This window comes from Dasypus novemcinctus, chromosome 15 (assembly GCF_030445035.2).
Source record: "Dasypus novemcinctus isolate mDasNov1 chromosome 15, mDasNov1.1.hap2, whole genome shotgun sequence".
NCBI classification, from domain to species: Eukaryota; Metazoa; Chordata; class Mammalia; order Cingulata; family Dasypodidae; genus Dasypus; species Dasypus novemcinctus.
Genome location: NC_080687.1, coordinates 22,614,519 through 22,638,566, shown reverse-complemented (window position 1 = coordinate 22,638,566; position 24,048 = coordinate 22,614,519). Strand labels below are relative to the sequence as shown.

The 24,048-nt window shown below is 39.7% G+C and overlaps 1 protein-coding gene across 5 annotated transcripts in view; it reads left to right on the top strand.

Annotated features, from left to right (window-relative positions):
• Window positions 1–24,048, top strand: part of ARHGEF7 (Rho guanine nucleotide exchange factor 7) — a 242,324-nt gene that overhangs the window by 50,093 nt on the left and 168,183 nt on the right. For 3 of the 5 annotated variants that reach the window (XM_004447006.5, XM_004447005.5, XM_012522756.4), the window contains exon 3: window positions 2,334–2,420. In XM_004447006.5, the coding sequence (XP_004447063.1) occupies window positions 2,334–2,420 (87 nt within the window). Of the gene's footprint in view, window positions 1–2,073; window positions 2,159–2,333; window positions 2,421–2,531; window positions 2,825–24,048 lie in introns of those variants that run through there. The other 2 variants (XM_058276418.2, XM_058276419.2) reach the window with 2 other exon arrangements.

The window sequence follows — 24,048 nt, the reverse complement described above, 5'->3', positions numbered from 1 at the left end:
TTATGATACATCATATCTGATGTTACTCAGAAGACTTCAAAGAATGAAGTTATAGTATAACAAAATTCCCTCCATTTCCATGTACTTATTTCTCTGAAAAAGATTTTTCACGTTTGCACTTAAAAAAAAAGAAGCACCCCAAGATAGGAATAGAATTGATGCTGGACCACATCTCATTCTAGTAATGTGATAGTCATCCATGGGTATATGATCTAATTAAAAATATCCCATACATCTTATTAAAATATACATTTCCAAATAAAATTCAGTTTTAATAATTATTTTTCAAAAACTGTAATGTTTCTATCATTTGTGTACTCATAGTTTTATTAACTCATAAGAAAATTTTTTTTTTTTAAGATTTATTTATTTAATTCCCCCCCCCCCTCCCCCGGTTGTCTGTTCTCTGTGTCTATTTGCTGTGTCTTGTTTCTTTGTCTGCTTCTGTTGTAGTTAGCAGCACGGGAAGTGTGGGCGGCGCCATTCCTGGGCAGGCTGCACTTTCTTTCACGCTGGGCGGCTCTCCTTACGGGTGCACTCCTTGCGCGTGGGGCTCCCCTACGCGGGGGACACCCCTGTGTAGCACAGCACTCCTTGCGCGCATCAGCACTGCGCATGGGCCAGCTCCACACGGGTCAAGGAGGCCCGGGGTTTGAACTGCGGACCTCCCATGTGGTAGACGGACTCGCTAACCACTGGGCCAAGTCCGTTTCCCATCAAAAGAAAAATTGTAACACTTAGAACCCGAAGGTTTAATTATCTTAAATGCACATGTGTAGGTTTATTGCAAAAAGATTGTGATCAGTAAGCATAATCATGTTACATTAGAATACAATTCTAGTTTGTGGGGGAAAGTGCAATGGAAATGAGTTAAAGGAGAAAATAATTAATGTAAGATTTCTGATTTAATGAACATCTTATAAATTTTTTTAGGTGGAGGATGGGTTTTTCACCCTTTGGTATTTAGATCCCAAATTATTTTACAAACCTTATCAGAATGTCAGAAATTACAAATCTTTGCAAAAGTTTAAAATTATGAAGATGTTAACTACATGTGTGAGTGGTACATAATTTTTCAAAAATTCCTTTATGGAGGAGAAGCATAAAATTGTGAAGACCAACTGGATTAGGAGGCAACTTTTGCTTTGCTTTTCCATCCTAAGTTCCATTGAAAAAACAATCTGTTCAATTTGGAGGGATACATGTCAGCACTTTCTCCTAAGAATCTTTAAATTGTAGGGGGGAGGGGGGGGAGAAACCCCTATCTCGTTCCTCTTCACATCTCTCGACAGCTTGGTTTTGATCTGTAATTTTAAAAGACTCCTGCACCATGAAATAAAACCGCAGTGTTACTAAAAGCCGCCAGATGGAATGCCATGATTTCCCCCTAGAGGACAGAAGGGCAAAAACGCCTTGAATGTCCTCAATGCCAGAATTCTGGAAGATGCTTTAGTGTATGTAACTGCCAACACTTACTGGCTTCATATGCAATTTAGAATATAATTTTTCTTCTTAACCTGTTAAAATAAACCTTACATTTAAAAAAAAATAGCTTTTCTGACGTCTCAGAATTCTCTCTCTATTGTTCTATGTAATTTGGTACCGGATCTGGTTTTCTTAGTTTCTGGCCACGGGAGGCTATCACTAAACACACTACACGGGTAGCTTGTGGCCCTCCCGATTCCAGACCTTGGAGGAAAGGCGATAAACCCACTAGGCAGGCTACGGCACGCCTTCTCTGCTTTTCGTCTCCATGAGAGGCTCAATAAGCCAAAATTCCCCCCCAGCTGACTTATTCGCTGATGTGTTTTGGTTAATCAAAAATGAAGCACAGGGACACTTTAAATACAACATACACAATTGATGCTAATTATCTTAAACCTCGGAGTTTGAACAATAGTCTCATTCTCCCAAGCTGGGGCGGGGAAAAGGCCGCGGAGACCTAGCTCTCCTTCGCCCCTCTCGGCTGACGGGACTGGGATGCGTCCCGGTGAACAGGAGAGGAGGCCGAGGACCAGGTGCCTGGACGACAGGGCAGCGCGCGAAATCGGGGCGGGGACGCTGCCTGTACCCGTCACTTCCGGCGCCAGGTCCACTTCCTGGTGAGGGAAGTAGTGGGGGAAAGGAAATTGGTACAGCCTGAGAGGAAGGAAAAAGGGTGAGATAAGCGACGCTCGGGCTAACCCGTGCCAGGGGTGGCCAGGGTCGAGTCAGGCCGCGGGAAGCTGCCGCGCGGCGCCAGGGCCTGGCTCGCTCGCCCGGGGCCTGCGCTCGGGGCGTGTCCGCGGCCTCTGTGCCGCTGCTGCGCTCAGCGCTTCTGCTCTGTGTTGCAGGTCTACCCGGAGCCCCGGAGCGAGAGCGAGTGCCTCAGCAACATCCGAGAGTTCCTGCGAGGCTGCGGAGCCTCCCTGCGCCTGGAGGTGAGTGCCGAATGTGGGCGGGTGGAAGAGCCGGTGGGAGCGGCCGCTGCAGTGGGCTCGGTGGGCGGAGGAGACTGTGATCCTCACGCCCGGTCGTGCTGTGGTGCTTCCGGCACAGTCGGGGGCGGAACCAGCGGCAGGCTGGGCATGGAAAGGGCTCTCCGTTCCGGGCAGAACTCTCCGCCTCCCTCTTTGCCTGACCTGGGTCCCGCTCTGATTTCTTTGGGAGTTGGTGGGATGCGGAGTGGAACGTCGCGGGCCTGAATAACGGCCAGGAGGAGGCGGCGGGTGCGGGAGGCCCAGCTGTGGGTTGCCCAGAGGGTGTGAGTGGGGTTTCCCTGGGCAAGGAGGTGCCAGTGTGTTGAAAACCCAAACTCTGATCTTCAGGAAAAGTGGTTCGTGATGTAGGTAAAATGAGTTTTCAACAGCCGTTCCTTTTGTCAGGAGTGTGGATTGATTTCTTAGTACCTGCCACAGCATTAACTGTTTTCAGGAATTCTCTTAGGACTCACATCTAGGTCTGGGTCAGTTCTTCAGAATCCTTAGCAGGTGATCTGACAACACGGGATAGAAATAGAATGGGCCGAAAAACCCTCCAGATCACTGCTTTCTCTGGAGATTCGGTAGTTTTATTGGATCGGTAATTTTTACTGGATCTCTAACATTTAATTTTTAGGTAAGAATTAATTATTAACCTACTATGCCTGGGGTTATGAAATTGATGTTTTGGGAGCATACTTGGTGGGATGTCTTTTCCATGTTGCATCAAGTTGTGTCATTATACTAAATGAGATCTTGGCAGTGTTTCAGTTGCAGCTCTCTGGGTGTTTCTGTCTTTCATCTTATATTACCCTCTACGATTTTTCTTTTGGGGTTAGGATTTTGGATTAGAAGTCTAGCTAGTCTTTTACTTGGGAATTGCGGGCTTATGTGGTTGCAGTCAGTTCTGTTTTTAATCATGCTGCTCACTACTGTGAGCCGCGGTCTCCTTATCTGAGAACAGAGACAAGTAATATCAACCTCCTAGATAACCATATATGAAAGGATCTCTGACAGAACCTGTTTTACAATCTCCTACTGTAGGTTTCTTGGGGAAAAAAATCTGAAATTCATCAAATCTATGAGGGAAGGTTTTATAAGCTTATCTAAACTTAAGACATATAGGAATGGTAGATTACTGTTTTTGTTAATGACTTTATTTTTTAAACAAATGACATCTTTTTTAAAAAAAGATTTATTTTTTATTTCTCTTCCCCCTCCCCCAGTTGTCTGCTCTCTGTGTCCATTTGCTGTGTGTTCTGTGTCCTTATCAGCGGCACAAGGAATCTGTGTTTCTTTTTGTTGCTTCATCTTCTTGTGTAAGCTCTCCATGTGTGCAACGACATTCCTGGGCAGGCTGACTTTCTTTTGCGCTGGGCGGCTCTCCTTACAGGGCACACTCCTTGTGCTTGGGGCTCGGGTATGCGGGGGCACCCCTGTGTCTCAGGGCACTCCTTGTGTGCATCAGCACTGCGTGTGGGCTAGCTGCACATGGGTCAGGGAGGCAGGGGGTTTGAACCTGGGACCTCCCATGTGGTAGGCAGACGCCTTATCCATTGGGCCAAGTCCACTTCCCGTTAATGACTTTAAACACCAAGGTATTTCATTGCTTTTGGTTTTTGATGTCAGGAAATTATTACAGGTAAGTGAAAATACTTAGGGAAGATTCTAGAGACCTTAGAGTTCTTTAGAAGGGGAAAAAAGACATTGTTTCAAAGGCTTTCCTCAGTTTTATTGACATTGTCATTTTATCATAGAACTTCCTTATTGTGTGTGATAATAGGCTTTATTTTTTAGCTATTTTTACCTTTTCTTGATATTTGTGGACTTTCATTCTCTTGAGTTTTGTTTATCATAACAGTAAATCAGAAACTCAATTGGATCTGAAAGTAGTTTGCTCATTAAGATTATAATCTGACAACTTCAGTGTCAGACTTTTTAAGAAGGCATTGTTCCAAAGAAGGAAAAAAGAGTGTTTAAAAAAAAAAAACCCTCATCCTTAGTTTTCCGAAAATTGCTTTTGAACTTTCATATAGCAACTGCTTTATATAATTAAGAGTATATTTAATGACACTCTAGAAGTATTTGCTCACTACCATACCAGTCATCTAGGATTGTGCCTGGTACATAGTAAACCCTCCATAAATATTTGTTACTGAATGTAGGAGTTTGTAGTTTGTTGTTCACAAATAAGTCTCCTTTTTAAGAAAAAAAATAGGACTTTGGTGCTATTTTTAAAGAATATCTCTTCCAGTAAATTTAAAAGAAGCAAATTTTGCTAGCATTCTTTCAAATTCAGCTGTAAGTCACACACAAAACTAATATCTAAGGGATAATAAAAAATAGCATATTGAAAACCTTCAGCGATTGTTTGTTTTCCAAGGAGGATACACCCTGAAAAAGGAACTCTACATGGTTTGAATCCACTTGGATTTCCAGACTTTGTTTTAATCTTTTGTATGAAGTGATATACCTATTCCCTGAGACACTTTTCTTGGATATGACCATAGTGTAGCAATTTCTCAATGTTTTAAGAAAAAAATACTTAGGGAATGAGGGGGAAAGGACCTAACATGTTTTCAGGACACATGCTAGGCTTTACACATTTCATTTTCACAAAATTTTGAAAGATGAGAATCTGAAAAGAAAGATTTTGAAATTACAAACGTGGAACTTAAAGCTAGATCACTTACATTCTAGGTTAGCTTTTCCCCCCATAGTTATAATCAATATCAAGGTTTTTTTTCCCAGGAGTTAGTTGTCAGACTGTCTGTTTTTGATATATTTTATTTACTGCCATTTTAAATTATCCTAAAAATTTTTAAAGGAAATATGGTATTGAACTTCACTATTACTGTATCAGTTATTTTCCATGCACACCTTAATTAGCTGTAGAAAATTAGATATTATCCCCTAATGAGTTCTGATTATGAAAAGAGTTTTATAAATTAATTTTAAAGAACTATTGTGCAGTTTTGTATTCTTTGTTAAGCTTTGTTAAATTTCAAGGTGGAAAAATTTTCAAAGAGGAAAAGAGCACATACAAATTAGGTGACCTTTGTATTTTTATTATTACAACTTTTTCATTGCTGCTCAACACACATCGTCTTTGAATCTTTTATTTCTCTAAATTATATGAAATTTTGATAAGGATTTAAGTTTTTTTTCCCCATGTTCCTAAAGATTGATATAAGGTCTATGAGATGTGTACCTATTTAGAACTATTTGTCTAGTTAATTAAAGTTGGTATTTTCCTTGAAAAGTTAAATTTACTGATAAAAGTAGCCAGGCACTGTGATTCTATATGACTATTCTTAAGAATATTATATTTAGAAACCCTAGTTTGCCTAGAATAGCATGGACTGAATTTGTCACACGTAATATAGACAATGTTATCAGATGATTGAGAAAAGCTTGTTCATGCTAGAATAGTCCTGTCTTTTATAGTTGTCCAGAGTTTCCATTTGGTCTCTCTGATTTCAGTTATCAACTACCATAGCTTTTTCTTTACAATTACATATCACTTTCTGAAGGATTTTCACATGTAATCTTATTTGCTCCTTAAACTATCTTAATGAGTTATCACAGACCTTGTGTTACACACAGAAAAGGAAACACAGCCTAACATGTTATTTCTCAACATTAGTGCCCATATGAACTACTGTTGGTTGAGGTGTTATCTTGGCACTTCAGTAATATTGATGCTTATGCCCCATCTCTGGAGGTTGTAGTTTTAGCAGGTTATGTGGGTGGGATGGGTCAAGATGTGGAAGTCTCCATGTGTGAATTAAAAAAAAAAAAGCTATGGGGTTGTGCAGCCTAAATTATTAAGGCATGTAAAGCATGGTAGTACCTGAGCTAGGATGAGGATCTAGGTGTTTGGCCTTCAAGTTAGGTACTTCTTTCACTATATTTTACATTGCATTGCTTACTGATTCTTGAGAGGCAAGTGATTTCAGGTTTTGGAATTGAAACACTGAGCACATTATTTTTCACATTATTCTAATCTATATTATTAGGTAAATTATTAACAGTTACACATTATGTTCCCAACTCATTACGATAAACCAGAGCAGGTAAATTTATGTAGGGGAAATGATGCTATAGTTATTTATTTGTGCTTAAAACTGTGAAAGAAAACAGTTCCCTTGACTATGACATTATTTAGGATGAAGTGTTTTGACTTTTATACTGTAATAATATTTTGGTTGTACTTTACCTTTAAAGTTTGCTTTTTTTTACTTAGAATGGTGGATTCATTCATGTCATAGATTTAAATCTTTTTCAACTTTGATGTTTTGCTTATTTATTTTTAACAAATTTGTTTATAGTTTAGAGTTAAGAATCATTAGTCTTAGACCTCTTCACTTTTTTCATCATCAGTAGCAGTTGATTTATTTTCAGAGTAATTTCTTATGCAAAAAATCAAGTTTGTATTACTTTCAAAGAATTTTGTACATTCCGATGACTCACAAAAAACAGTCTTGTGATGTGGATGCTCACTGGTTAATTAGGCATACTCATAACTCACAGTCACAATTTTGATCTTTAGCAAAATTTTCTTGTCAAGTTTATTACTCACCTACATGTAGTTGTACCATGTGTTGGATTTAGTGCATTGGCCCTGAATCTGATTACCAGGGCTTTATCACTGGGGCTAGCTGTGCCATATTGAGCAAGTTACTCTTTCTCTGTGCCTCAGTTTTTGTAAAGTGGGAATAATAATAATATCTTTTATATTTGTTTTAAGGGTTAAGTGAATTAATGTAAATCACTTAGAATGGTGCCTAGCAGTTTTTAACTCCTGAGTAAATACTAGCTATTGCTATAGTTGTCATCATCATTACTTTTTTTAAAAAAGAATTATTTATTTATTTATCCCCCCACCCCACCCCGGTTGTCTGTTCTCTGTGTCTATTTGCTGCGTCTTCTTTGTCTGCTTCTGTTGTTGTCAGCAGCATGGGAATCTTTTTTTTGTTGCGTCATTTTGTTGTGTCAACTCTCCGTGTGTGCGGTGCCATTCCTGGGCAGGCTGCACTTTCTTTTGCCCTGGGCGGCTCTCCTTACGGGGCGTACTCCTTGCACGTGGGGCTCCCCTACCCGGTGGACATCCTTGCATGGCACGGCACTCCTTGCACGCATCAGCACTGTGCATGGGCCAGCTCCACACGGGTCAAGGAGGCCCGGGGTTTGAACCGTGAACCTTCCATATGGTAGACTGACGCCCTAACCACTGGGCCAAGTCCGCTGCCATCATCATTACTTTTTATGGTTTTTTTTTTTTTTAAGATTTATTTATTTTCCCCCAACCCCCTCCTTGTTTTTGTGCCTGCTGTCTGCTTTCTGTGTCCATTCATTGTGTGTTCTTCTGTGTTCACTTGTCTTCTCTTTAGGCGGCACCGGCACCAATCCTGGGACTTTCTGGAGTGTGGGAGAGGTGCTCAGTTTCTTGCGCCTGGTCTGATGCATCTTATTGTCTCTCCTCTATGTCTCTTTTTGTTACATCATCTTGCTGCTCCAGCTCTCTGTGCTGGCTAGCTTGCTTTTGCCAAGAGGCCCCGGTAATCGAACCCTGGACCTCCCATATGGTAGATGGGAGCCCTTTGCTTGGGCCACATCTGCTACCCACTTTTTGTAGTTTGGACCATGTTCAGTATGTGACTGTGTATTTATTTTTATTTTAAACCGGTAATCCATATTCATTATATAAAATTCAGGAAATAGAGAAATGTAAAAAGAAAATTAAAAATTGCATAACACTACCATCTAGAGATAACCAGTCTTAATATTACTATATATTTTTCAGTCTTTTGTTTCCTTTGCATATATGTGAGCATCTTAAAATATTCATGACATCATAGCATACATTATTTTTTGTATGTAACTTAATATAATGTGACTTTTTATTTTTATTTTTTATTTTTTAAAAAGATTTATTTATTTATTTCTCTCCCCTTCCCGCCCCCACCCCAGTTGTCTGTTCTCTGTGTCTATTTGCTGTGTCGTCTTCTTTGTCCGCTTCTGTTGTCAGCGGCACAGGAATCTGTCTTTCTTTTTGTTGCGTTATCTTGTTGTGTCAGCTCTCCCTGTGTCTGGCGCCATCCCCGGGCAGGCTGCACTTTCTTTTGCGCTGGGCGGCTCTCCTTACGGGGCGCACTCCTTGCTCGTGGGGCTCCCCTATGCGGGGACACCCCTGTGTGGCTGGGCACTCCTTGCGTGCATCAGCATTGCACATGGGCCAGCTCCACACGGGTCAAGGATGCCTGGGGTTTGAACCGCAGACCTCCCATGTGGTAGATGGATGCCCTAACCACTGGGCCAAGTCCGCCGCCGTAATGTGACTTTTTAAATGGCAGTTCATGGTAATAATCCCTATTTCTGGAAGTAGAGGTTGTTTCTAAGTCTTTATTATTATAAACAATGAACTGTGCAATAAACATTTTTTATATCCTTCATTCTTGATTATCTCTGTAGGATAAATTCCCTGATATGACACTGCTAAGTCAAACAAACGTAGTGACTTTTAAAGGCTTTATGGACTTACTCTCAAATCATCATCCAACGTAATGTTTTGTGTGATCTATTTTTTTTTTAAAGACAGTGAAAAAATACAAAAAACAAATTGCAGAACAGTAAAAAACAAACAAACAAACTGTCATCCAAGAAAGGTTTTTTTGTGTGTTTCCTAAAAATAAAATGTGATCTTGTCAGTGGCAGTATGAGAGTACTCCTTTCCAGTCTTGTGCTTTAATTGCCTTGTAGTTGTTTTAAGTCTATTTTCCTTCCCTCAGGAAGATCAGAAACTTCTCATGGGTAAACATTTTGGCCTCTGTGTGTATGTGTGCTTTCCACATTGCCCACAACATTTGTCAGCATATGTTAAACTAAAATAAAGTAAATGTGAAATGGTCACTATTTTCTGCATTCAATTTTGGGGGGAGGATAAGAAATGAAAGCTCCTAAAATAGGAAATAAAATGTTGAAACTCCAGAAATTTGTAGTGTTACCTTCTATCTGTACCATGACTCTGGTTAAACATGTTCTGGATCTTTCTGTACAAGTGAGAAATCTAGCTATAGGTAAGCATATTTTGAGACTTTGTAAAGGTGAGATAGCTGATTTACTTTTGTGTGAGTGAGTAGGTTTTCATTCTCTCCCCTTAAGGGAAGGTATTGAAAGGAGTTCAGGCTGGCATTTCCAGCATTGCAATGAATTAGAATGATTTAATGAGTTAAGAGTGAGGTATTAGAAAAGAAATTGCTTTGTACATTTCTAAAAACTTACCTTCTTCTTTTATTTATTCTTCTTCTTTGCCTAACCCTCAGTTTTCTTCTGGATCTTTAGCCAAGGTTATGATTGAGATTTTTGTCCAAAAGAGTATTTAAAAAATACCATTAAGAGAATTAAAACTTGGGGACCACTTATATCGGAACTTAATAAAAATTTGTGATGCAGGCTTAAGAATTAATTGAAATAAAGACAAGTAAATCTCTACAGTCTTTTCCCTAGAGATGGGATGCCCCACCCTAGTGTTATCTTTGTCCTAGGTTAAGACAGATGTATAGTTAACCAAACTGTGCATTGAGAGTTTAAAGAAGCATTATAAAGGTATGTTTGAAGCCACACACCAGTCTTCTTCCCTACTTATTCCCTACTTATTACCTCTGTGCTCTTCACTTAGTGGTTAAGATTGAAGTGGTTGGTCACTCCATGGTATTTATTGTGTTCTTGAAATCTCTTTATTCATGTTTTCCCCCAGAACTTGCCTTTAATTAAGGAGGTTGAATTGTAAGTATTAAATGAGTTGAATTAAGTAATTTAAAAGGGTCGTTTGGCAGTGAGCCCCTGATACTAATGACTATGCTTGTGAGCTGATAAACCCAAAATAATAACAAGGCCTAGAGCAACTTTGTGCCTGGGAATTTCCTTCTGTCAGCCTTCATGTTACTCAAATGTGGCCAGTCTCGAAGCCAAACTCAGCATGTAAATGCAAGGCCTTCCCCCCAGCGTGGGACATGACACCCGGGGATGAGCCTCCCTGGCAACGAGGGACCACTATCAACTACCAACTGATGATGCAACTGGAAAATGACCTTATACGGAAGGTTCAATGCGGATCAGCAGAATATCCATGTCTACATAAAATACCATGACTTTAAAATGCTGTTTGACCTAAAGTAAGGGGGAAATGGAAAGGAGAAATGAGTTTATATGGCTACGAGTTTCTAAAAAAGAGTCTGGAGGCTGGCAGAAGGTTTGCCCTCATGCACAACTGAGCAGAGTTAGAGAGACAGATAAAGCAGATACAACCCCCAGATATTGGTTCCTTTGAGGGCTAAAGAGACCCATGGGAGTTATGGTCATGGCCGATGGGGTTAACTACCAGGGCAGATGGCCCCTCTTTGGAAATGGTGTTTATGTGTGATGAATCTGGACTCAGATGGGATCTCCCTTCATAAGACTTTCATACTAATGTGCTGGAGGTGCAGTTAATGTTGGGGTTTAAGATATATTTAGGGGATATGAATCTCTGGACTGACAATGTGATAGCCAGATCCTGAGCCTCAACAGACTCCAGCACCTACAATCTGATTTATTGGACTTACCACACTAAGCTAAGATGGAGGTGAAGAAGGACAACCACCACACCATGGAGCCTAGAGTGATTACAACTGAAAATGGGAGGATTGCATCCAGCATCCAGGTGGAATCTGAGCCTCCTCTTGACATAAAGGTGCAATGGACACAACCAATCCAGTGTCCACATAGAAGAGGTGGCATTGGATTGGGAAAAGTGGACATAATGGACAAAGGGTATGGGGAAAGGCAGGAAGAGATGAGAGGTGGAGGCGTCTTCGGGACATGGAGCTGCCCTGGATGGTGCTTCAGAGGTAATCACCGGACATTGTAAATCCTCACAGGGCCTACATGATGGAATAGAGGAGAGTATGGGCCATGATGTGAACCAATGTATATGAGGTGCAGAGGTGCCCAAAGATGTACTTACCAAATCCAATGGATGTGTCATGATGATGGGAACGAGTGTTGTTGGGGGGGGGGGAGAGGGGGGGTGGGGGGGTGGGGTTGAATGGGACCTCACATATATATTTTTAATGTAATATTATTACAAAGTCAATAAAAAATAAAAAAATTAAAAAAAAAAAAAAAAAAAATAAAAGGGTCGTTTGGGAGAAGAAATGAGTAATTATTCATTGACCATTTTGTAAGTACTTTAAAGCAAAGAAAGTAAATTTCTATCCAGACATTGTGATTGCATTTTAATTTTACCCAACAAAAAGTGTCAAAGTTTACCTTCCGCTTATATCTTAGTTTCTTGCCAAACTTTTGTAGGATGAACATATAATATGATCTATGTATCCAGGCTGCTTTTCCAGTGTAGAGAGCGAGGCTTTTTCTCTTCATTTCAGATCTTTGGTGTGTCTCATTATCTAAATTAGCACTATCGAATAAAAATATAGTGCAGATCACATATGCAATTTAAAATTTTCTAGTACCTTTATAAAAAAATAAAAAGAAATTGAAATTAATTTTAACAATATGCTTTATTTAACCTATTATATCCATAATACTATTATTTCAACATGTAAGATATATACTAATGCCATATTTTACTTTTTTTTTTAACATTAAGACTTTAGCATCTGGTATGTGTTTTTTACACTTACATCACATCTTAATTTGTATTAGCTACATTTTAAGTGCTCCAGGTGACTAGTGGCTCTAGTGTTGGACAGTACAAGTCTAGTCATTTAAGAGGCTGGAGAAATACAGTGATTTTTGAAATTAAATGCAGTTAGCATTTGTTGAGTATGTATTATATACCTGGCATTTCATGTATGCGTTTTATTTAATCTTCACAAATATCCAGCAAAGCAAATGGTAGTTTCCCGTTTTGCAGAGGAGGAAATTGAGACTTGAAGTAGTTAACAGGTTCCAGGTCACAGCTAAGTAAGTAAAGAGACCAGGATTTCAGATCAAGAATTGTCGTCTCCACAGACTGAGCTTTTTTTACAGGTGTCCTGCCTCTTGGTTTGGAGTTGGTTGGACTATTCAATGAGAACAAGGCAATCCTGTTAGATTGATTTCTAGCAAGGGACCACTGTTGTCAGGAGAATTTACCTAGTGGCAGGGTTGGCTTCATGGGAATACAATTTGTGCAGTTGTGCTAGGCCCCACATTTAGAAGGGCCCTTTGCTTGGTTTAATACTCTGCTACTGTCATCTGAAATTCGTAATAAATTTTGAACAAGAAGTTCTGCATTTTCATTTTGCCTCAGATTCTGCAAATCATGTAGTTGGGCCTGTTTGATGATATTGTTCTTATAGTTATACATGAGGTAACAAAATTAAATAGAATTTTGTGGGTGCATATTATGTTCTAAAACTTTTTTTTTTTTTCAAAACCCAGTTTTGTTGATACATATTCCTAAAGCATACAATCTATCCAGTGTGTAGAGTCAAAGGAATCTGGTATAATCACATAGTTGTACATTCATTACTTCAATCATTATTAGAGCATTTTCATTATCCCACTAACACTAATAAACAAAAAACAGACAAAAAACCTACCCCTTACTAATCACTTTTCAATCTGTCTTTCCTCTGCCATATATACCTGTTATTCTGTTTAATTTATTTGTATTTATATTTTGTGTAGATGGAGTCAAATAATATGTAGTATATTTTGTCTAGTTTCCTTCACTTAGTATATTTCCTTTTTTTTAACCCTTAATGGAAGGTTATTGATATATTACTATATACTATTATACATAGTTTGCTTTGGTTGTATTTTTGCTTGCTATTAACATTTGTTCAGTTGCAAATAAAAAGTCTTATATATGCAATATTACTCATACTCATATTTCACATGAGGTTTTGCTATGCTATACAGTCCCATGTTAAATTTTTTAGCTTTCTTTCTAGTAATATACATAACCGTAGACTTTCCCTTTCAATCACCGTCATACCCATATATTAGCACTGCTAGCTACAAACACTATGGTGTGCTTTCAGCATTTCTGTTCATTTCCAAAGATGTGCAAACGACCTTTTTACCAATATGCACAGATTAAACCTCAGCTTTCCATTCTCTAACCTCATTCTCTTTTCTGGTGACCTATATTCCAATTATTAACTCCATGAGTTTACACAATATATTTAGTTGTTAAAAGTGCGATCATATAGTATTTGTCCTTTTATGTCTGGTTTCCTTCACTTAACATATTGTCTTTCAGGTTCATCCATGTTGTCATATGCTTCATGACTTCATTTCTTCTTACTGCTGCATAATATCCCATCAGGTGTATACACCACAGTTTGTTTATCCATTCTTTGGTTGATGGGCACCTAGGTTGTTCCCATCTTTTGGCAATCGTGAATAATACCGCTATGAACATCAGTGTGCAAATGTCTACTTGTATCACTGTGCTTAGTTTTTCTGGATATATACCTAGAAGTGGTATTGCTAAGTCACGTGGCAAATCTATATTCAGCTTCCTTAGGAATTGCCAAACAGTCCTCCACAGTGACTGTACCATTCTACATTTCCACCAATAGTGGGTATGTGTTTCTGTCCCTCCACATCCTCTCCAACACTTGTAGTTCTTTGTCTCTTTAATAGTGGCCATTCTAATAGGTGTGAAATGATATCTCATTGTAGCTTTGATTTGCATTTCCCTAAATCGCTAGTGATGTTGAACATGTTTCCATGTGTTTTTTCACCGTTGTATTTTTTCTTTGGACAAATGTCCATTCAAGTCTTGGCCCATTTTAATCAAGATGTTTGTCTTTTTATTGTTGAGTTATAGGATCTCTATATATCATGGATATTAAACCCTTATAGGATATGTGATTTCCATGTGTTTTCTCCAATTGAGTTGGCTGCTTTCTCACCCTTTTGACAGAAGTGCAAAAGAGTTTAATTTTGAGGAGATCCCATTTATCTGTTTTGTTGTTGTTGCTTGTGCTTGGGTGTAAGGTCAAGAAACCATTATCTACCACAAGGTCTTTAAGATGTTTCCCTGCATTTTCTTCTAGCAGTTCTGTGGTTCTGGCTTTTATATTTAGGTCTTTGATCCATTTTGAGTTGTTTCTTGTATAGGGAATGAGATGGAGTTCTCTCTCATTCTTTTGGATATGGATATCCAGTTGAAGAGACTGTTTTGTCCTAGTAATATGGACTTGGTAGGTTTGTAAAAAACCAGTTGACTGTAGAGGTGGACTCCCAATTCTATTCCACTGATAAATGTGTCTATCTTCAGCCAATAACCATGGTGTTTTGACCACTGTAGTTTGTAATATGTTTCTAGGTTAGGTAATGAGAATCCTCCCCCATTGCTCTTTTTTTAGAATGTTGTTGGCTTGGGTGCCATTTCCCTTCCAAATAAATTTGGTAATTGCCTTGTCTCTTTCTGTAAAATATGCTATTGAAATTTTGATTGGTATTGCATTGAATCTGTAAATCAGTTTGGGTAGGATTGACAACTTCAAGATAGTTAGTCTTTCAGTCCATGAACATAGAATGTCTTTCCATTTGCTTAGGTCTACTTAAATTTCTTTAGCAGTGTAAAGCATGCTTTACCTCATTTAATCTAAAGTCTTAAGTTAGTGTCAGTATTGTCTCCAATTTATGTTTAGGAAACTACAGCACTGAAAAACAAAGGACTGCGTGAGGCATAGAGGTAGTGAATGGTGGAACCAGGATTCATACTCTAGTGGTTGAACTCTAAAGTTTGAACTTGTTAACTCTTACACCATCCTGCTTCATCAGAGGACTTTATAACAGTAGAGACCCTTAAGAAACTTCCTGAAGAGACACAGAATTAGCGTAAATTGGAATTAAGTTTAAAAAAGAAGCAAGGACAGCGAACATATTTTGAGCTCTCATGTGTTGTATTAAAAAGGCTAAAGTCACTGGAGTTATCCTAGGCAGATTAGTTCAGCCAAAGTAAACTGTGTCCCTGACCCCAAGCAGTCATCTCCCATAAGAAGTAGAAGAGGAAGTATAAAATGTGATGCAATATCTTAGTACAACTGCATCTCCACTATTAGAGAAAAAACTTAGTGTGTTTCCTAATGATAGAAAGATAATAATTTCTCATCGATTATGCTTAAAAAAATGGTCACAACTCCCAAGCCAATGACCATTACAACTACCATTCATTGATAATAACTGGAGATTATATTTGCTAAGGGTTTTGTTTTAGTTGTGAGGAATAGCTTGGCAGATAAGACAGGTGGGATTCCTGCTATTATGGAGCTTACATTCTAGTTGGAGGAAACAAACAAATGAATGAATGAATAAATAAATATATACATCAAATAGCACTTACCACATTGCAGAATATTATAATAGGGTGAATATTATAGAAAGAGTGACTTGTGGTTACTTATATTGGGTGGTCAGGGAAGGCCTTTCTGAGGAGGTGACTTTTTTTAGGGTTGGCTCTCATAGCCAACACAATAAAAGTATATACAATTATCTCGTTTTCTGAGAGAGACCCACTCTACCAAGCTTACATGTCAAAATTGCTTTTCTGTTTACTTTAACATTCTCTTCCTTCTAAATGGATAGGTGATTATAGAAACCCTGGGTATGAGATACTTGGAAAAGGAATTGATTTTGGTATTATTTGTGAGATTTCGGTATTATTTGTGAGGGTACTGTTACTGAAGTCTTCACGCCTTGACTTAATGCAGTGCTGTTTGACAAGGGAAGAGGTAGTCTGTATTGCATTTAGGCCAGATTTCACTATTTATGTTAGCGGGTTCTGTTGAGAGATAATGTTGACAGACTTGAGGATCTTGTTCCATTCAGATACAACTTGAAGAACTCAGCTAGTTGATGATAACTTACTTTGCTTTATCATTAGGTGATCTGACAGTCAGTAAAGCTTGGCTGCTGCATGTTTGAGGTAAATATGAGAAACCTTCTGGGTGGTTAGTTTAGGCAAGAAGCCATGTTTTCTTTGTGAGTTAGCTTATGGTAGATAAACAGTCTTTTCCATTTCAAATATGAAAAGCAGTAGTGGTAACCTTATAATTTTTAAAAACCTTTTTTTTCTTGTTTTATTGATTGTATTAATAAGAAAAATACATGCTTACTAAATACACATTGTAAAACAGAGAAACATTATGTGCTCTAGAATTGTTCCGAGTCGTTTTGATAACTATCAAAGGCTTAAATAAAGAGGAAATAACTGGCTTTTTAGTATATATCAGTACTTCATTCCTTTTTTTAAAAAATTAACTTTTTCTAGTGTTGGCAATACAGCTGAAAATTTCCCATTTTAATCACTTTCAAGGGTACTTTTAGATGGTATTAATTATAATCACAATGTTGTGCTACCATCATCATCATCGATAGCCATCACTTTTTAATTACCCCGAACGGAAACTTTATCCATTAATCAATAACTCCATATCCCACAACTCTATCCCCTGGCTCCTGGTAACCTATAATCTTTCTGTCTATATGAATTTGCATATTCTAGGTATTTAATATAAATGGAGTCATACAGTATTGTTTTTTGTTTGTAGCTTATTTTCACTCAACTTAATATTTTCAAGGTTCATCCTTGTTGTAGAATGTATCAGAACTTCATTCCTCTTTATACCCTAGAATGACTTTTGTTCATTTGTTTGTATAACCAAGTAGAATTGATATGAGAAATCTACACATATCCCTAGTGGGTTTTTGTCACATCATTTTGTCTATGATGAGTTGGTTAAGTTATTTTAAATATGTGTATTTGTACTATTTTTAACATGAAGATTTAAGATATTTGGGTTTTGGTGTCAAAAGTATTAGAAGTGTCCCTTGTTTTTGATTAGAGAATTATACTTTAATATTGTTCCAGATTATATAGATGAGCATGCAAGCCCTTCCTTTACTCCTTGCTCTTTTAATTTAGAAAAGTTGGCTCATGTGTCTGTTTTTCAGAAGGTTGAATAACCATCCATATGATCTTTAAAATAAATCCCATGAATGTTTTTCTGATCTTGAGGTAAGGAAAGCTTTTTGAAGTATGATACAGAAAGACGTAAGAGAAAGATTAGTGAATAAAGCTACAAAATCAGCCAACCAAACAAAAAGCAGTTTAAATCTCGGATGTGGCAAAGACAGCATAAACAAATAGTACACTGGGAAAAGGTGTTTATAACAGTGATAAGGGGCTAAATCCTAAATATATAAATAGCTCTTACAAATTGATAAGAAAAAGAACTGTAATAGAAAAGAAATTCATTTCTATAAATGGAAGCACTAGTTGAATCAGTGCCATGTGGGGTCATTATAGCATAGTCTCTGTTGAAATGTGTTCCTGGAATTGTACATTCTCTTAAAATCTCCTGAAGTCATGATATTTTCCAGTTGCTATTTATGTGGTTATTCAGTTTTCCCAGGCTGTAGTGATGTTTGTGATTCCCTCAAAATGTCAAATTAGTGCTATCCCTTTCTCTCTGACTCCTGCTGATCTTTATTCTTTTTTGGAACCATTTCCTTAAAGCCATAGTAAAACTTGCATTTAGAAACCCAGTCTTTTCTCCCATTTATAACCATTGATAACTTTTTTTTAATTTGTTGTATTAGTCAGCCAAAGGGTTGCTAATACAAAAGCACCAGAACTTTGTTGGCTTTTACAAAGGGTATTTATTTGGGGTAGAAGCTTACAGTCACAAGGCCCTATGGAGATGCAAGGTAACTCAAGTTACCATAAGAGGTACTTTCTCACCCGAAGTCATTGACCACATGTTGGAGCAAGATGGCAGGTGATGTCTGTGAGGGTCCAGCCTTTCTTCTTCTTCCTCGTAAGTCTCCGTGGTCCTGGTTCCTTACGACCTCAGCTATAGGCTGGTATAAGGCTTGTCTCATTCCCTGGGCCTTGTTTCTTTCTGGGCTCAGCTGGAGCTGTAGGCTGTTAGGCTCATCTCTCTTTCCAGGGCCTCTGCTGTGTCTACAGAGCTGTCTCTCTATTCCTCTGTGTTCTTCTCCTGTGTGTTTACTTCCCTGGGACTGAATCTGGTACCTCATATGTGGAAAGCTAGCATTCAAATCCTGAGCCACATTGGCTCCCCTGAGTTGGTTTTTTCATTTGTTTGCTTGCTTGTTGTTTTGTTTTAAATTTTTTCTTTTTTTTAGGAGGCACCAGGAACCAAACTTGGGACCTCCCATGTGGGAAGCAGGTACTCAGCTGCTTGAGCCAGTTGAGCATTTCTGTGATTCTATAATTCTTAACTAGCTGGAAATTCTACTGTACCACTGTTGAGGTCATGAGGGTAGCAGCCATCATCATTGCAGCCTATAGACTGAGCAGTCCCCAGAATCTCTCTAACGGGTACAGAGAGTTCCCTGGAATAAGATTGGTTTGTCAGGCAATGTTGACAATCTCACCGAAAGTGGTATTTCCACTCTGCTTAATGTTTTTCTGCTTCTCTCTGTCTTTGGGTACTTCTGTAAGGGCTTTGATGATAAGGGCAGAAGGTACCACCTTAGTCTGGGCCTGTCTATTTTGAATTGTCAGTTTCATTGTAATCCCTAGGTCCTTGAGTCACCAGTTGCCTTGGTGATGTTATCACCAACAATTTTTGGAAATAGACCCAGGGTACCAAGGCAGATATGGCACTCACTGCCTTGCCCACCAGTGTACCTCAGATACATGATTTGCATCTCATTGGGCTTGAACTTGGGTGGAATGGTAGAGGCTGCTTGGTGTTGGATGAACCCAAATACGTGACAACCAAAAAAGGTACTTTGGCCCCCTCCAAGCCGAAAGCTGGTAAAGCCCGGCACCTTGTACATATGAAGCAGGCACTCAGCCACTGAGCTATACCCATTCCCTAGTCTGATGCCATTTTGAGTTATTTTTCAAGAGAAGCCATGCCATTGTCAAGGCAGAGTGCTGCTCTAGGGTGAACATAAGTTTGTCTCAGTAATGCTGAGGAATTGATTTAGTAATTCAGCTATTTATTTAGTACCCACTATGTGCCAAGCACTGCTATAGCTATATAAATAGGGTCCATATTTACATGGAGCTTATAGTTCTGATTGGGGGGACACAGATAAACAAGCTAATAAACAGAAAAATTCCTTATAATGATAGTTTATAGCAGCGGCAATCCTCCAGGTGCAACGGCAAGAACCAGGAAGGAAGGAGGGCCCAACAGTGGGCTCGTGATACTAATGGTTACACTTTTGAGCCTATACACCTGCAATAAGAACAAGGCCTAGAGTAGCATTGTGCCTGGGGGTTTCCTCCTGACAGCCTGCATGTTACTCAAATGTGGCCACTCTCACAGCCAAACTCAGCGTGTAGATGCGATGCATTCCCCCCAGCATGGGACATGACACCCGGGGATGAGCCTCCCTGGCACCGAGGGATCACTACCACATACCAGCTGAAGAAGCAACTAGAAAATGACCTTGAATTAAAGATTCAATGCGGAACAGCAGAATATACCTGTCTACATATAATGACATGACTTCGGGAAGCTGTTTGACCTAATGTAAGGGGGAAATGGAAAGGAGAAATGAGATTATAAGGCTGTGAGTCTCTAAAAAAGAGTCTGGAGGTTGTCAGAAGGAATACCCCTATGTACAACTGAACAGAGTCTAAGAGACAGATAAGGTAGATACAACCCCAGGTATTGGTTCTTTTGAGGGATAAAGAGACCCACGGGTTCTATGGTCATGGCAGAAGGGGTTCACTGCCATGACAGCTAGCCCTTCTTTGGAGCTGGTGTTTCTGCCACATAGGAGGTCTGCGGTTCAAACCCCAGGCCTCCTTGACCCGTGTGCAGCTGGCCCATGCGCAGTGCTGATGTGCGCAAGGAGTGCCCCGCCACGCAGGGGTGTCCCCGCGTAGGAGAGCCCCACACACAAGGAGTGAGCCCCTTAAGGAGAGCCACCCAGCGCGAAAGAAAGTGCAACCTGCCCAGGAATGGCACCGCACACACGGAGACCTGACACAACAAGATGACACAACAAAAATAAACACAGATTTCCGGTGCTGCTGATAAGGATAGAAGCGGTCACAGAGGAACACATAGGGAATGGACACAGAGAGCAGACAACTGGGGGCGGGGGGGTGGGGGGTGGGGAAGGGGAAAGAAATAAATTAAAAAAACAAAAAACAAAATAAAACCTCATCTCTGCTGTGACTTCTCAGATTTTTTTTGGACGGTTTTTGTGTTTGCATTTATCTGTGGCAGTTTCAACATAGTAGCTTTATTTGCATATATTTGACTCCCGTACTTGATTGTAGTGTCTTTGATATTCAGGTTTGGTCCTGCTTAATAGGCAGGACTAAGTAGATATCTTATTGAGTTGATAAAAACCTTATGAGGTGTCCATCCAGGGCAACTGGTGAAGGGACTCAGTGGGACTCATTGAAACCTCATTCATCTCATTCATATCTTTATTCTTTTTTTTTTTTTTTGATTTATTTATTATTTATTTCTCTCCCCTTCCCCCGCCCCCCCACCCCGGTTGTCTGTTCTCTGTGTCTGTTTGCTGTGTCTTCTTTGTCCGCTTCTGTTGTTGTCAGTGGCACGGGAATCTGTGTTTCTTTTTTGTTGTTGTTGCATCATCTTGTTGTGTCAGCTCTCCGTGTGTGTGGCACCATTCCTGGGCAGGCTGCGCTTTCTTTCACGCTGGGTGGCTCTCCTTATGGGGCGCACTCCTTGTGCGTGGGGCTCCCATATGTGGGGAACACCCCTGCGTGGCAGGGCACTCCTTGAGCGCATCAGCACTGCACATGGGCCAGCTGCACACGGGTCAAGGAGGCCCAGGGTTTGAACCACGGACCTCCCGTGTGGTAGATGGATGCCCTAACCACTGGGCCAAGTCTGCCGCCTTTATTCTTTTCATTACTACTTAAATTTTTATGTTTTATTCTTTCAGGTCCCTGCTTAATAAATTCATTTCATAAACTAATTCCAGCTAAAGTGTAACTGCACAAGTAGCCTTTTTTCCCTTCCCTTCCCCTGCCCAGCTGTTTTGTTGTTTTTTTTGTTTTTTTTTGTTGTCTGTGTCCATTTGCTGTGCAGTCTTCTGTATCTGTTTCTCTTTTTGTCTTCCCTTCTTGTCTTTCTCCTCTAGGATTCACCAGGATTTGATCCTGGGGACCTCTGATGTGGAGAGAGGTTCCCTGTCAATTGTGCCCCCTCAGTTCCTGGTCTCTGCTGTGATTCACCTTGACTCTCCCCTTTGTCTCTCTTTTTGTTGTGTCATCATCTTGCTGCATATCTTACTTGTGTGGGTACCGGCTTATCATGTGGATTCTTGGCTTTATTACGTGGGCGCTTGGCTCGCCATGCGGGCACTTGCTCACTGCGCAGGCACTCGGCTCACTGTGTGGGCACTCGTGCAGGCACTTGGCTTGCCACATGGGCACTCACACGGGCACTCATGTGGGCACTTGGCTCACTGTGTGGGCACGCACGTGGGTACTTGGCTCACTTTGTGGGGAGTTGCCTTGCTACATGGTGACTGCTTGCTGCGTGGGCAGTTGGCTCACCACGTGGGCACTTGGCTCTCCACATAGGCACTGGGTCACCTTGCAGGCACGCTTTCTCTTCTTTTTCTCCAGGAGGCCCCAGCAATGGAACCTAAGTCCTCCCATGTGGTAGGCAGAGGCCTTATCGCTTGAGCCACATCTGCTTCCCTGAATAAGTAGACTTTTTATTTCATTGTTGAATAGGGAATAGCTTGTATGAACTTTGCGATTTTATCAAGTAGGTAGCTGCCATATTGAGGGTCAAATTTAGAGAACAGGCATCTATTAGGTAGTTGATAGTCATCCTGTGTATCTTAATTTAGTAATTGGCTGGTCATGGCTTTCTGGTTGTTCTTAGTGCTGGTTCACCTTTGACAGAACCTTGTAGAATATAGCCTGGTACACTGGAGGTGCAGCTTCTTTGTTTTTCTAGGAAGAGTCTTATGCTTATTTACTACCACAGAGTTTTAGAATCTGAAAGGATCTCCAGGTTCACAATTCTTGAATCTGGTTAGAAACAATATTTGGCAAGTGTCTATAGCTCTGGTATAAGAAACAATAAGCATGCCCCACAAATAGCAGAACAGAAAAACAGAATGTAAATTCTTGGTAGCCTCTTTCCCTCAATCCTCTGACAACTCTCTAGAGTGGTTTTTAGTTGGGAGTAATGTCAGAAAAAGTTCAGAGCTTTTTCAGACTACAGGGATAGGAAATTTCTTCAGTCCTCGCTGTAGGATACTGTAGGAGCATATTGGGCGAGTGTGGGCCTGTACATATTGGAAAAAACCTACTTGTAATTTTGTATCATCCTTTTACCTTAGAAGGAGCCCCAAGTTCTTTTTCCTTTTGCAAACATGTAATAGCCCATTTGTAGTTTGAAAATTGAGCTCAAGTAGTGCTATCTAATAGACTTGAAACATTTCAGTTATTAGATATGATTTGTTCTTACTGTGGGGATGCAGGAGTCCATATTCTGTAGGGCAAGCTGCAAGCTAGGAACTTTGATGAAGATCCTTGAGGAAGTCCCCGGGAAAAGCTCTGTCTGAAATAGAGATGGGAATTCTCTCTTCTGACTGCAGAAGTCCCTTCTCCTTTTAAAGCCTCCACCTCATTGGATGAGACATTGCTCATTGCCAAAGGCAATCTCCTCAAGTGATTGTAGATGTAATCAGCCTTAGATGAAATCAACTCACTGATAATTTAAGTCCGGGAAATGTTGTCACACTAACAATTAGGTCACTACTTGCTTGAACAAACAAATCCGCACCATTACCTGGCCAAGTTTACATATGAGCCTAATCGTCACAGTAGCAATAAGCTCAAAACAGAATTTTCTGCTCTTTTCTGTACTGGCTTGCATCTCTCATCTGACCACACATATCTCTGGAAATCATCATTGGATCATACGTAGTTAGAAATAAATGTTTTTCTGCCTATGAAACATGCATTATCTTGACTATGTTAGGTAACATGCTTTTTTTCATTTTGCTTTTGAACATGGATGGTCAGTGTTGGCCAATTGGTGGGGAAAAAAACTTCTTTGAGGGTATTTTTATTTATCTGCCAGTAAATCCTTACGAAAATGAAAATGCCACTAATGACTGAATGAGTGGGAATAGTGTGAATCTTGAAAGGACATACATATGTGGCCTTTAGCATCCTGGAATAGTATAATTGCTTCTATTGCTGTATCCTTAGAAAATTCTAGTCCCTTAATATTGGGCCTTTTGATGTCATTCCCCTCTTCTACAGCTTTTCTAAGTCTATTAAGTAAACAAGTTTCTTTTAGTCATCATGTCTAAATTTTCACTTAAAAACAAATCTAGAAACTCCCAGGTTGCTTGTGGGAAGGGGAATTACCCCCTTCTCCTTTTTTTTTTTTTTTCTGACAGGTATTTGCCCTGAAGGAGTTTGAGTTCCTAAGGAGTTCCTTTAGGTCCTGGGAACCAGCTAGAAGGTTGGGTTCCTAGTGAATAATTTTTAAAAACAGCAACAACCAAACAAAAAAAACAAAACCCCAGTCTTTTTCAGACCATATTTAGATGTGAAATCTACATTTAGAAGGGTTTTGGTTTT